The sequence below is a fragment of the Doryrhamphus excisus genome, linkage group LG10 (assembly GCF_037039965.1).
Source record: "Doryrhamphus excisus strain RoL-2023G ecotype Guam linkage group LG10, RoL_Dexc_Guam_v1.1, whole genome shotgun sequence".
NCBI classification, from domain to species: Eukaryota; Metazoa; Chordata; class Actinopteri; order Syngnathiformes; family Syngnathidae; genus Doryrhamphus; species Doryrhamphus excisus.
The window spans coordinates 8,184,593-8,199,763 of NC_136366.1; the positions used below are offsets into that span (position 1 = coordinate 8,184,593).

General features: G+C 42.4%; 1 protein-coding gene across 7 annotated transcripts; it reads right to left on the bottom strand.

The window, feature by feature from the left end:
- Window positions 1-487: 487 nt before the first annotated feature.
- On the bottom strand, window positions 488-9,018 carry pax8 (paired box 8). 7 transcript variants are annotated; one of them, XM_078793982.1, is made up of 13 exons: window positions 8,909-9,018; window positions 7,535-7,695; window positions 5,956-6,121; window positions 5,681-5,878; window positions 5,524-5,600; window positions 5,318-5,443; window positions 4,504-4,664; window positions 4,300-4,420; window positions 4,001-4,213; window positions 3,765-3,866; window positions 2,905-2,994; window positions 1,129-1,237; window positions 488-1,038 (listed from the first exon to the last, which is right to left on the bottom strand). In XM_078793982.1, the coding sequence occupies exons 2-12, from the start codon at window positions 7,554-7,556 to the stop codon at window positions 1,167-1,169; spliced, it is 1,347 nt and encodes a 448-aa protein (XP_078650108.1). In that variant the 5' UTR covers window positions 7,557-7,695; window positions 8,909-9,018; the 3' UTR covers window positions 488-1,038; window positions 1,129-1,166. The 7 variants fall into 7 exon arrangements, with proteins under 7 accessions (XP_078650108.1, XP_078650109.1, XP_057913442.2 ...); XM_078793983.1 differs by having other exon boundaries at window positions 488-1,237; window positions 5,956-6,097; XM_058057459.2 differs by having other exon boundaries at window positions 488-1,237; window positions 2,905-2,991.
- Window positions 9,019-15,171: the final 6,153 nt, after the last annotated feature.

Consider the following 15,171-nt stretch of genomic DNA (forward strand, 5'->3'; position numbering starts at 1 on the left):
TTTTATGTTACGCCGCACGGTTAGCAGGTGGGGCCGGCACCCGGATCCCTTGTTAGCACGGCAGCAGTAATGATGCCTCAAAAAAGAGGGACGCAGACCTTGCACATAAAATACCTGAAGCAGAAAATAAAAAGACGCCATTAGGCAGACGCGCATTTGCTGGGTCGCTGCTTTCGTCCTTTAAAAATCGCTGACGGAAATGACCATCATGCAGCTATCATCACCCTTAATAATAATTAGAATAATTGGAGAGATACTTGCAAAATCCACACAGAAATGGCCCCCAAATGAGGTGTTAAGGGCTGGAATCGAACCAGGGGCCTTCTTGCTGTGAGGCAGCAGTGCTAAACTACAACTTTTTTTTCCATTTCTGACGGGCGATGACAAGAGAAGTGAGTCTCGTCTGCAAAATGTTGTGAAATATACTTTAAAAAATTCTCAATAATAATAATACACATTTGATTAACCACACACAAGGAAGTTCACCTTTGCCATGCTTTAATTAAAAATAATTCTTTAGAAATTCCCTATGTACAGTACATCTGCAATAATATTAATAACAGCATATGAATAAAAAATAGTCACAATTCTTCCCAAACATCAGTACATAAGTATGATGGCAAACCGAACAAAAGTGTGGATGCGGTGTTTGGCTTTTCTTGTCCCATCAGCACCCCCTCCCCCGACCCCCGCATCAACTGGCCTCATAGGTCATTCCACATTTACAGTATGTACACTTTGCTAGACAAATGGAGGCCTAATGGAAAAATCAAGCAGACAAATCAAGGCGGAAAGGATTCAAAACAAACAAAACAAAGCTTTGTAAACAAAAACTAAACAATCAAACATAGTTCATTAGAAAGATGTTGCATATTTTTTGTAGGGTGTGTGATGGGGCGGGGGTTAAAAAAAAGTCTTTGGCCAAAAACTCCGTACTGAAAAAATGCACCATGTGAGACGTGAGGCTGGAGATGTGTAAACGTGCTCTCATGTCCGCCGATGAGTTACCCTGGGCCACTGGATCAAATAAATAATCATCTGTGAGGCAGTGGTGAGGATGGAAGAAACAAACAAAGAAAGTCAGGTTGCTGGTTCATCTGCGAGTACTCTGGCTATCCAGGTGCTTGCCTGGGTGTCCGAGTCATTTTGGAAGGTCCAGAAGGGGACTAGAGGTGGTCGTAGGCGGTCGTGGAAGGTGGAGCAGTGCGGGAGGCCGTGCTGTAGTAATAGGGTGAGCCTGAAGGGGGCGGAGGCAGAAAATAAAGAATTATTCATTCATTCATTCATTTTCTACCGCTTTTTCCTCACGAGGGTCGCGGGGGGTGCTGGAGCCTACCCCAGCTGTCTTTGGGCGAGAGGCGGGGTACACCCTGGACTGGTCGCCAGCCAATCACAGGGCATTCTTCCTTTTAAATGCTTTTGATCACATTTTCTTCTTTATTTTTGTCATGCTGCTATGGCTTTCTTGAAGCGTGTCGATAGAAGCACGGGATTAGTAGGATTTTAGTATACAAAGTAGTAATACGTCGTATAAAATCTGCCATAGCCACATGTACAAGCTACGCCATTCATACTGTTACTCATCAGAGTTATACAAATAATTTATTCTAACCTCTGGACCGCTTTCAACTATTGTCTGTGCAAAAGCTCCACAAACACAGCATTCAAAATGAAACAGCTTTGCGGATGTGACTTATAAAAAAACAGTTTTTAAAAATACAGTAAAAAATGATATACATGCACATAACTGTGAACTGACGCCATTGTTCCTGTGTACGGAGCTTGCACCGGAACAATAGTTGAAAGCAACCAGAGGGGGTTACGCACTATTAACATGCAACCGTTTCTGCACTGAATTTTACTGTCTTTGATGGGTGACTTGGAAAAACTTTTTTTTTTTAAGGGAATAAATGCTATAAAAATGATAACTTTTAAACTCTCTGCATTGTTGCAGCTTGAACAGGAGCAATGATGCCATGCAGGACGATAGTCCAATTATCAATGAAACTATTGTCCTACATTTCCATGAGAACACATTGCATGTTAATAATATGGAACCCCCTCTAGATTGCTTTCGAAGGGAATATGTGAACTTATTTTCCGATTTCTTTCTCAGTTGTTATGGAAACATGGGCAGGAAATTAGCCCGGATTTATGATTAACTTCATGGGAATGCTGATATGTTTGGATGATATTGAAATTCCCATCATGACCACGTACAGTTTGGGACGCTACGGCAGGGGTGTCATATTTTTTCCACATTTTTACATCATGTACTTTAGATTCTGTGATGTTTTTTTTAAGATTAAAAGAAAAAACAGGCTTATGAATAAATTTCTCTTATACATTTTTTCTCCTACTATAATAATACATTTTATTTGTATAGCGCTTTTCAAAATACTCAAAGACACTTTACAGAAGAATGACGTTGAATAAAGCAAGTAAACAGAATAGAAGACACACCAAAATACAACATTCATTGGTTAATACACAGTTAAAACATGAGTAAAAGCGGGGCGGGGCCTACTATATTATATATTCTCACTATATTATAAATTCTCACTGACTTTATCATATTATAACTTAACCAGCCTAAATTTCCTAAAATTGTTACTTTATTTTTTTTTTGTTTTTAATAATATCACCACTGTTAAAAATAATTTTGCATTTAAATACAATTTTTCTCTTTATTATTACTTTATTATGACTAGTATTATGACTTTATTTTTCTAATATTTATGGATTTTTCTCTAAATTTTTCAAATTTTGCTGCTGTTTTCTTTTTTAATCGTACCTTCAGAACATGCCGAGGGCCAATTAAAAAACAGCTGGCGGCCATACATGCACTCCAGACGCCCCTGCTCTACAGTTGTAAGCGCTCGCTGATGCTCCGCCATCACTCACCCAGGATGCTGGAATTGGTGAACCTCCAGGCTTCACTGTAGGAGGCGTAGGGCGAATGGCTGTAGGACTGCGTCGAGTAGTCGCCGCCTGCTGCAAAAGAAAATGGTCACATGATCCCAAAAAAAAGCCCGGCCATAGTGAGCTGTTTGTGCTGCAGTTAGCTCATCATTCACCAGCAGTTTAGCCCAGCCTGTAAACCATTAATCTACAGTGCAGGTGGAGGGTCGAAATCCCTCGACTCAGCGGTGCATGCATGCCTCCCTGCAATGCCCCCCTCCCACCTTCGAAATTCCCTCTTTTCGTGCACTTCCTCCACTTTCCTCTGTTTTTTTTTTTTTTTTTTTACATTCCAATATCTAATTGGTAATTATGTTAGCTGGAATGAATCCCCCATGCCAACCCCCAACATCTTCCACCATTCCCAACCCGCCCCTCCCTTATAGGAGGTAATTGTGTATCAACGCTCCCTCACAGCAAGCCCACCAGAAAAAATAATAAATCAGACCCTCTCATTTCGCGCTTCGAAGGGCAGACTTCAAATAAAAAAAAAAAAACGGCACATCACACATACACACACACACACACACACAGTGTGGCATCCTGACGTACACACACACACATCACAAAGACCTCCCTCCTGGGCCCCCTGGTTCCCATGGCGATGTGTGGTCAGAGGTGTCTGGGTGGATGGGTGGGGGGATGTGGGCAGCAGGGCGGAACCCCCAAGCCTGTTCCTTGTACCCCCTGGGCCCATGCGCGCACACACAAGCACACACAAACACACACTACAACAAGCCCCTGATTCTGTTTTCTTGTATCTCTCCTTTTTGTACACAGAACAACAACAGGTGGACACGTACCTGCGACAACGCCAGTGATAGCCGAGGAGGAGTATCCTGTCTGGGCGGGCGACGGGATGTGAGGTGGGTACCCGGGCAGGGTGGAGCTTACCATGTCTCGCCCTACACAACACACAGTACACACTTATGTGACACATGTACTATGTGACATATACACCTAACACATTAGAGTCATCACCAAACCATCATGAGATGAATGGCTAACCGGGTGACATCATGGCTGAAATGGGCGTTACCTGAGATGATAGACTGGCCGCCGAACTGGCCGTACACCGGTGCATGATGGGGGAATGAGTTATAGGAGTTGGGGTAATGGTTGCTGCAGCTGCTGCCAACAGAAACAGGCTTCTGCAGCTCCACGAATGGCATGTTGGGAGAGGACGGACTCGTGCTGGTGACCTCCGGAGACATTTCCTGCTTCAGGCAAAGCGGCAGGGACTGGAGGGGCTCTGGATGAAGTGCGTGTGGAGATGGGAATGAAGTGAAACCAATGGAAACCTCCAAAACATGGAGTGATGAGTGATAGGACCCTCACCAGGCACCATAGCATAGCTCTGATGCGCCGTTAGATTGCGGCCAATGGCGGAGCTGGATGCCGCAAGGCCGCTCTTGGCCTCCTCCAGGCTGCCGCTGATTAGCGACAACGGGTACAAGGTCTGAGGGCGAGGGACGCGCGTTAGCTATTACAACAACATCACTGAGCTGAAAGCATTCCAAACTCTTGACACGGAACGCTCACTTGTTCTGTTTTGTTGGCGGAGCCAAAGGAATCCGCTGGGTAGTGCGGACGTTCGAAGCCGCAGTCGACATGCTGCGAGAAGTGGTCGAGGCGCATGGTTTTCCTCGGAATGCCGCCACTGCCCTGAGAGTCCACGCTGTGTCGACAACTGTCCTGGTCACCTGAGAGAAGCAGGAGGAAGATTCTACTAAAGACTTGATGGAAGCCAACGGAATCCTCTACTAATACAATTTAGTAGGAAGTTATCGGAAAATACTTTAATTCAAATGAAACCTGCAGCAGTCCATGCTACCCCAGCTGACTAAGACCCTAAGACCAGGGTGGATTATAGCCTGGACTGGTCCAATACCAAATGTGATTGGAGTGTTTATTGGGAACTAATCCCACCATAGCCGCTATGTGAATTGGGTAGCAACTGATCATCCTCAAGTCGTGGTCTGTTAGGTGGATTCTGTTACTTTCTCATATTTATTTATCTGTGCATTGTCCCAACTCGTATACCGTTTGCCGCTAATTGCCCGACAATTACTTTCAACACAACAGAGAATCTTTGGTGTTGCATTTATAGGTCGACTTGAAACCGACCAACCAATTCCGTGTTCGGTTTTACAGAACTGTGAGATGTACTGTATTTGTTGGATGTTTTGACGACTTAATCTGCCGGTATGATTGTTTGTTGCTGAGCTACAAGCAAGGTTACACTACTGAAACTTTCTGGAAGAGTTTGCTGAGCAACAGGTTTCTGGACATTTGGCATTATCGGATGTTGACAGATTTCAGGGGGAAAAGACTCTCTATGATTGTTTGGCCTTACTGTCATCGTGGCTCCTCTTGCCTTCGCTGCCTGGTTGAGGGATTCCCAACAGGCCGTTGATGGAGTAGGTGGACCCTAAAGAGTCCGAGTGCGGAGACTCGGGCGGGGTGACGGCAGAACTGGGAACTTAGAGAGAGAAACGTGGATATACGGTTAATCTACTTGGAACCAAAAACGCTTCCTTAAGGGAAAGAGTGAAGACTTACTCAAAGTTTGTCCAGGACTTAGAACTTTTCCATCCAGAGGGAGATTAAACGGTTGCTGGACCTTGGTTCGAATTATCCTAAAACGGAAGAAATAAATAAGCAGAGTGAAGAACAGCAACTTACTTGAGCACCATTTCTGAAAGGGTTGTTAACTAACCTGTTAATGGAGCTGACACTGGGCACGGTGTCGCTGTCGCAAACCGTTTCAGCCAGCAGTCTGTCCCTGATCTCCCAGGCGAACATGGTGGGATTCTGCCTCTTGTACTCCGCGATCTTCTCCACCACTTTCGGCGTGGCCACTTTAGGCTTAGAGCCTCCAATCACGCCCGGTTTGATGCTGCCTGTCTCGTAGTACCTAACGATCGAAGAAGTCCAACATTGACTCTCTCAAGAACGGGAATTACGGGACCGTTTCCTCTTCTGTCAACTCACCGTCCCAGGATCTTGCTGACGCATCCGTGGCTGACTCGGAGCTGCCGCGAGATGTCGCAAGGCCGGACACCCTGGTGGGCCATGTCCACAATGCGTTGCCGGATCACCTCCGGGAGCGGACGGCCATTAACAAACATTCCGCCTAGTTGGTTAAGACCCCCATGACCTGGGGGAGGAGGGGGGATGAACACTTATAAATGTCGGGGAACACAAGACGGCAAAACAATCAAACACGTTTAGCTTCGGGTCGGGTAGAATCATTTCCTTTAGTTCCTAAACATTTACTAACAATAAAAATAATAACTACTAGCATGGCAATATCCTCATACAAACAACACACACTGACATTTTCAAGTACATTGAAGTTTTCTTTTAGGCTATAAAATAACTTTAAAAATACAAATGATATTTCATATTTACAGCCCAAATGCACACAATTATTTGACTTGAATCCACTAACTATTGCACCATTTATGACAATGGACCCTGCACTGAATGCGTCAGTATCATCTTTAAAGCAGAAGCGAATAGAACCATTATTATGCTAAAAGATATCTATTAAAGGCTATCCTGCTAATTAAGGACGACAAATTGTTCATATTTTCTAATAGAAATGGGGAAAAAAATCCCCAAAACATGTTAAAGGGGATATGTATTGGACATACTCATATCATTGATATCATTGATATTGATATCATTGATTACTACCAATACAGAGCCTATGAAACAAAACATGCAACTCTTGCATGAACACTATCGCTTTTGACTGAACCCATTGAGTCTTTTTCTCTCTCAGCTTTCATTTCCACATCAAACAGACCTTGTGAGGGCTGGGGAGTGGGGTAGGGCTTGGGGGGGGTGTCTTTTTCGGGTGTGGGGTGTTGGGCTGAGGGGGCTTTCTCTATTAACGCTGCCAGCCGAGTGTGGAGAAAAAATCTCCCCGCCAAGCTTCATCAACCTGCAGGATATTAAAGTCCGGCAACCCCCCCCCCCCAGAGGAGTGGGGGGGAGCTGGGGAAACGAGCATGCGCATGGAAAATGACAAAGCATGCATTTCATAGACAGCTTAGAATAATACTCTAGAATTATTCTGATAATAAATAAATAGGAATAATAAGACATATTGTTGAGTTTAGGATGTCTGAACTTTTTCCCCTGAAGGCCACATTCAGAAAAAAATGACGGATGCTTAGCTATGTGAACAAAACATCTTACTTTAGTGTAATATCTAATAATATATAATTAATTGTATTTTTAGAATATGTTTATCGGGCCAATAAAAACAAACTGTGGGCTGAAAATGACCCCGGGGGCCGTACTTTGAACACCCCTGCAAGACAAACACCATTTGTATTATTTTAATGACTAACCATGATATATCATTTATTCATTTAGTTATCAGGCTGTTTTTATATGTCCGCATTATGCAGTTCTGTGGCGTAGGAGTACTTTGTCCCCACCGGCAAAATACCTCAAGTTTTCAATTGGCAAACTTGATTCAGGTGTGACAAAAACCCAGAAATAATATCGATTTCAAAGACGCAGCACAGGAAAAGGAGAGTTAGTGTCGTGTAGTTACCTCTAGCTGTGCTAGTGGACATGTCCCTGAGATGTCGCTCCCTGCAGGTCCACCAGCTAAACGTGACCACGCTCTCCTCCTCCACACTGTCCCCTCTTTTAAAGTCTTCTCCCTCCCCAGGCTGCCTCGACGGGCATGAGTGTGGCCTGTCTGGTGGCACGCTGCAGGAGCACAAAGTGTTTTGTCTTTTATGTGTGGGCTGCTGTGTGAGATGCTTGAACAACAAACAGTTGCTGATTGCATGGCACCACACTGGAAGATGCTAAGCTGCTAAACCGTGTCCCCCCATAAAAAATACAATTGGACATAAATATATACACATATAATATTCAGAAGATGCAAAACACACATGTGAGACAACTGGGCAGACAAAAGGAAAACAATGAAAGATGATTTCATGAGTCTTCACGGTGAAGCGTTTACATGATGGCGGGGGCTTATTTTGGAATGAAACGTCCCAGCATGACACCTACATGAGCATGCACTGGAAAAAAAAAGTTACACATTAAAACATTCACAGCAAGGCCACAATTGTAAGACAAAGCACATTTCCAGCTCTTTATCCCGCATTCATTATTTATTATCAATGTCAGGATTTATGTTAAAATTCATACATTTATTTCCAAGATTTTTTCCAAAATTAATTTGTTTGTAAATGACTTATTACTTTTTTAGAATAGGAATAATACCAGTTTTAACAGTCTATATTATCAATAGTTTTGTCAAATGAATTGTTTAAATTAATCTCCATGGGTGGATAATAATACAAACATTGTAGATCCTGCATGAAATCATTTTGGAAAAAACTTGCAATATATGTAGTATTTAAAGTACAATTTTACTATAAAATAATAAATTTGCATGGTATAACACCACAAGCTTAGTTTTTCATTTCTTATTTTAGTACAATATAATCAACTCTAAATATATAGTATTTTGGACTTTAAAATACACAAGTAGAATTAAAACAAACAAAATTACATAATGATATTTTTTTTAATGTGATGTCTTTAGTATTTAAATTGGTGGATTGATTTTATGGGCATGCTCACACACACACACACGCGTTTAATAACCATAACACATATATATTTATAATAAAAACAGTACAAAACTTCTTAAAAATTGTCTGTATTTGGGAACAAGTTGCAATGCAATTAAATTAAGAAAACGAGCACTGCTTTGTTTCATTCAAATTAATCAGTGATGTTAGTGTTTTTAGCTGTAAAAAATTTTTATTCTTCATTAATACTTATATATTTAGCATAGAAGCATAGGGGATTATGTGCATGTTCCAGAAGGTCAGAAGGTGCATCCTGGTAGCCAATAAACATTTTGTTAAAAACAGTAACCACATGGAAACAGTCTTCTTACCTGTTTAGGATTCAAGGCAAAATAAAGCTTTCCTCGCCGGTGATATTATCCGAAAGGATGCCGCTGAGCCGAGCCGAGCCGAGCCGAGCCTCCGTGGGGTTCTTTTGGCGTCGTGCGTGTGTGTGCGCGATGCCTGCGCGCCGCTCACGTTTTTATGCGAGCGGCGGCGTGCCCGGCAGCCATTGGACGAGGGCAAGGAGTGGGCGGAGACACGTGCACGTGCGCGCCCAGCTTGGAGAGCCGTCTTCCCAAACTGTCCCAAGTTAAGGACCGCATGCGCTTTTTTTTTTCACACGCAATTTAGTGCGTGATTTGTTTCGATCCGTCACCATTTTCTATCCGTGACAGGTCGAGCAACACCTGAGGAATAAGTTTGGGCACGAAAAGGCCATCAAATGTACCAAAATGTCCAACTTTGAAGGGTGCAAGACTCCAAGGTGACGATAGACTGAATGATTGTGATAAATACGCCAACACAGCGCATCACGTCTCATGCAAAAGTTCCCTTTTTAATTCTTTATTCGAAATACTACGTCCGGTTTGACAAAAAGAGTATTTTCTCCGGTATAATTGCGGAAAATACTTGCAAAACGTTTGCATTTTTTTTACACAATTACTTTCATTTATTGTATATAGTGCATCTGTAGTATATTATTTATTTGCAGCATTATATCTTTATACTTTGGTTGTCTCTGTAGGTTAAAACTGTTGTTTTTCTCTGCAAGGAAGTTTATCTATTTTATATGTAGCTTTTCTGTTCTTTTTCTTTGCAAAAAATTATAAAATAGGTCATACTTTATTATATATGTATGATATTTATGTTGTGTAATGTTTTTATTGCGAATTATTTGATATTAAAACCCAATTACTTACTTTAAATAAACTTACTTTAATAAAAAATATACATTTTGTAGTTTTTCCTTGTAAATATAATTAAAATAGTTCATAAAAGTGAAGCCAAATCTGTATTTTTCATTATATTTCATTTAGGATGTGAGATTTTCTGTTGTATTATTATTTTTATTCTAACGTGTGTTACACGTGTGATATTTCTGTCGTGTTGCTTTTAATTATTATGTGTGTTTTTTTTGTCTTTTGTAAAGGGTTTTGAGTGTGAAAAGACAGAAAGTTAAGAAGGCTGCAGGACTCGCGTCGTGTCTCCGCAGGGTGCCAACACTTGCAGAGGTTGTTAAGCTTGTTCTCAGCAGTCCGTTAAACAAACACAAACACCTCTAATGACAGCAATACAAGACCCCCGACTTCATATCATTCAACCATATGGACCCCCGTCTTTTTTCACTGGTTAAAAAAAGCCAGGGGAATATCCCACAACCAAAGTGTACATTTGTGTTGAAGAAGCAGCTTCAGGTGAGTGATTGAAGTCCTTTCTTTCCTCCCAAAACAATGGAGCCGTGTTGTTGCAATAAATAGCAGGGATGGAAACACAAGCTGTCCTCTGAAAAGTGGACATGACGGGAAGGGCCTGCAGGGACAAGTTGACAAGACAAGAGGTGAGCGGGAGTTTAACAAGGGATTTAAATCAACTACAGATGGCTATCGATGAGGATGATACTGACAATTATTATTATTGTTGGCTTTAATTACAAGGCTCCTCTCGCTGACAATGCGCATGGGTTGGCTAAACTGTATCAATAATTACAATAATGTCTATTTACATTAAACATGTTTTTTTTACATATGAATGACACTAAAATATTATAATAAGGGTCATTTATTATTCTAAAATGGTTTTATTTAGGGGTTTATTTAGTCACTAACTAAATAAAATTTACTTATTTAGTTCTTGGTTTGAAAATATATATTCTTATAATTCATTAATTGATTGATTGTAAAAAAAAATAATATGTATAATCATCCATTAATTTTCAAACAAGAGAACCCTTCCTTCCACAGCATCAGGTTCCTGCATAATCAAATGCAATAATAAATAAAGACAGTATTTCGGCCAAATATTTCGGCCATTTTATTCATCCCCAGAACCATAAAGACAATCATAATAATATTTTAATAAAGATGATAATATATTTCTGCTATTGACTATCGGATGAGAAAGCTGAAGTCTGTGGTGCGCGCTCATGTGTCTGCTCGTGCACGCCCCCCCCCCCCAAGATGAATGTTTCCCGGGGAAAAGAGCACTTAATTTGGTTAATGTTGTAAGTGGGCTCATGTGTGTTTGTGGTCAGTGAGTCGAGATGAGGCAGATAATGAGGTCATAATGGCCTCACTATTGATGACATCATTACACCGAAATGTACCCAAGTACTTCTAGTTCCAAGTATTTACCATCTTATTCATAGATTAGGGTTAGCGACAGGGTTCACGTTCGGGTTTTTTGGTTGGCATTAGGGTCGGGGTCCTGGTAAGGTTTTTTGTCGGGATTGGTATACACTGTCTCCCCTCATTTATCACAGGTGATAGGTTCCCAAAATAGCCCGCGATAAGTGAAACTGCAGATGTCAGACTTTAGAATATAACCTGTTCCAAAAATCCTGTGCAATAATAAACTGTGCAATAACCGTGCAATAAACCTGTGGCTTGAGCAACATGTACACAGTACTTCATTTCTATTAACTTGATTTTGCACTTGTTGTGCTCTTGTGTGCTTTTTGTACTCTGTAAATCTGTAATAAACTGTGCAATAACCGTGCAATAAACCTGTGGCTTGAGCAACATGTACACAGCTGTAAATAGTACTTCATTTCTATTAACTTGATTTTGCACTTGTTATGCTCTTGTGTGCTTTTTGTACTCTGTTCCCCCCATATTTTATCTTAATCTTAATTTAATATCTAAATTAGCTAACTGATCAAATACTGCGGGATCAAATACATTGTTTTTGTTTCCCAAGTATATTAGTGCACATGTGAATGTATAAACGAGGTATTTACGTCAATTTCTTTGTAAAAAGAAGCTTTATGAAAGTAAGTACATTTACTTTACTTACATTTACTTCAATAACATCGACGTTCAGTACACCTCAGCGCTGGTTGGACGCTCAGCCAATCAGGCTGCAAAAGACTCAACCTCCCACAATGCAGTTCTTAAAGGGACAGCTTGGCCCTTGATGAAGAATTGTAACAGAGTAACAGAGTTCATAAGCTGTATTATTATTATTATTTAAGCATTAATATTACACAAAAAAATCTGTGAAACAGCGAGTCTGCCGAAAGTGAAGCAAGTTGGAAGAAGGGAACACATCCAGACGGGAACGTATCATTGAGTGAAAACGATGTAATACACAAGACACACCTACAGGTGGAGCTGTGAGCAGGCATGCAATTGAAACGTAGGATTTGGATGGAACCACGTGACACATTTAACCATCGAAGAAGAAATACAGCAACTTCGGGAAAGTGGTATTATATCTGTGAGTCATTATGGAGTATAAGACAACAAAATATCAGTAGACCGTCCATTGAGGTGAGTCATGGCCCTTGAAATATTCACATTATGTTGGCGACGAGCGGGTCGGTGACGTCATAGTTCTAGCATGCTAGCCTACAGTCAATAACAAGCGGCTTTTTCAGATGTTTACCCCCTGGATGCCGTTTAAGGTCCCCCAAAACCCCGTCCAGTGTGGATGAGGGGCTGGAACATCAAATATTTTGATCTAAAAACGTTTCTGTGTGGTACCGTTCAAAGTTTTGATTGGCGTTGAAAGTTTTGATTGGAGTTCTGCTTGTGCGCATGCGCATGAAGGTGTCTCAAACACAACGTGAGAACATCCTAGTCTTGTTAAATCCTACACCAAAATCATGTTAGCTGTCTGCCATTATTTTCTTCGTCTGTGTTGATTTTCTCTTTTTCTTCTTCTTCTCTCACTCACTCAGTCGGCCATCATCAGACCCATTCATCATGTGACACACACACACACAATTATTATTTCTCTGAAAACAAATCCATTTCTCCGGCCATCAATTTATCATTCGGAATGGAGGAGTCACAGTTGAGTTGTAAGGGGCGGCCGACATCACCCCCTGCCGCCCCCCCACCCGCACCCACCTACCCATGCAGCTTGTATGTGCATGTACATACGTGCACGCGCTGTAGAAGATCTGCAAGTGTGTATGAGAGATCACAGGGAATTTGGGTAAAATTTAAAGGTGTGTGTGTGTTGCCTTCTTCACCTGACGTCTGTGATAATTTATCACTCCTTCTAGCTTGGCTGACAAACTATTTGCAGGAAAATGAGTTTTTCTGCCACGGATTTGTCCTCTGGGAATAGAAAAGGGGGAGCTGCTGAGTGTGTGTGTGTACATGAATGTTTGTACACACACACACACACATATATATATATATATATATATATATATATATATACAGGCGTACACAGGGAGTTGAGGTCTCCAGTATTTACTTGGGGGGGGGGGGAGAAGGAGGAGGAAGATAAATGAGGTAAATTAATAGAGTCACTGAGGGAAAAGATCCGCTTCCGCACCAGCAGATCTGGAAGTGACGCACACACACACATAGACACACACTCACCTGCCACAGCCCACCCCACCTTGCCCCCCCCCCCCCCACCCCCCCTTCCGAGACCCTGTTTGGCCTCCTGCAAGATGACAAATGTAACACACACAGCCATCAGAGCATAATGTCAGCTTAGATCAACAGTGTGGACAAAAGCAAATATCACAACATCTACACCGCACTACAAGCACTATGTGTGTTTGAGTGTGTGTGTACGTGTCCGTCATTACCACAACAGCTGACCTCGGGGTCACCGAAATTCCATTCTGGCTTTCGAGCTCATCAAGCAAGATATTGACAATGTGCTTGGCGGAGAATTACACGACAGTAAAGACCTAATTAGGTCGCCGTTACCCTGGGCGATCCATAATCGCCCCAACACGGCGCAGCGGTGGGACGTCGCCCCGCCAAAATAAATCTCTTTGTACGCCTGTTAGCATTATGGCGTTAGCATTTCTCTCCACTTTATTGTCTGCTGACAACGACGGTATAGGCGCTCGTTAGGAGGACAAATACACGAGTCAATTTAGCGGAATGTTCTTTGGCGTTAAAATAGTGCGTGTTTACAAATAATTAGCATCTCTGTGGGCGACACTTTTTAGCAATTTAGCAGTCTTTGGTTTTTAGTTTAGTTTTTGCATGAATGTGGTAGAAGGTGGGTTTAAAATCAAATAAAGTTGAATTCTAGATATGAAGATGGGGGTTAACCTGCTCTTCTACTTCCATAACTGACAGATGTTGAAGGAGAAGGTGTTTTATGAAGATGATTTCCATCACGTGCTAAGTCGTGCTACGCTTTCAAGTTTCAAGTTTCGTGCCACAAAACAGCGACCAGTCCATGTTGGCTGGTCTCCATGGAGACCCCAAGGCATCAAGACGAGCTCCAGCGGTCACTCTGATGTTGCAGTTATCAAAGTGTGACCATGCAGGCATTGCAGATGCATGCGGTGCGTTTGTTTCCCACTGCCCTGACCTCCCTGTTTTTATTGGCTTAATGGCAGCTTGTTTCCTATTTAAGTCAGGAGGACGTGAGGTACCGCTTCAGCAAATGATGAGTTCACCTTTTTTGATGAAGCCAAACCCTCACCAAACCTCACCGGCGGGCCGAGCCTCCCTGTTGCTTGTGGCCTGTGCGCCTTTTGTGCGCCGCACAATGGCGAGCACGCTGGGATTCTGTGGCAACAGTTATTAGCCCACCAGAAAGACCGGAGGGGGGGGGAGAACAAGAAGATTTGGGGTGCCGGTGGGATGAGAAGAGGAGAGGAGGGGAATCGGGGGGGCTGGGATGCGGTGTCGTCAGCAGGAGGGACGGCGGAGGAAGGGCTTTGGGGTCAAAGGGCGACAGCAAAGCGGAAATGGGAGGCACTGGGTGGGGGGGGACAATGGGGAAGACAGACAAAGGTGGAGGATGAGAGAAAGAGATGAGGGGAGACAAACAGATGGTAAAGGATGACGGCGAGGGGGGGGGTACATGCATCATGTGGCAACAACATGGTGGACAGGACAAGGCTGTCCGTATCCGGTTGGACACACGTTGTCATCAAGGGGGGCCCAGGTGGCTGTTAGCATGGTAGATGACTACAAAGTATTCCACCAGGTACAGCACTGTCCCGTACCAGGAGTCTTTTCAGAATATCACCATTTTATGCTTATTGTTCCAACTCCTAGATGATCTGATGTGGATTTGTGTATTCATAAGACTACTTGTTATTATTTATTTTATATTTTAAAAGATAAAAGGCTAGTAGTTATTGGGCAAATAACTGAAATAT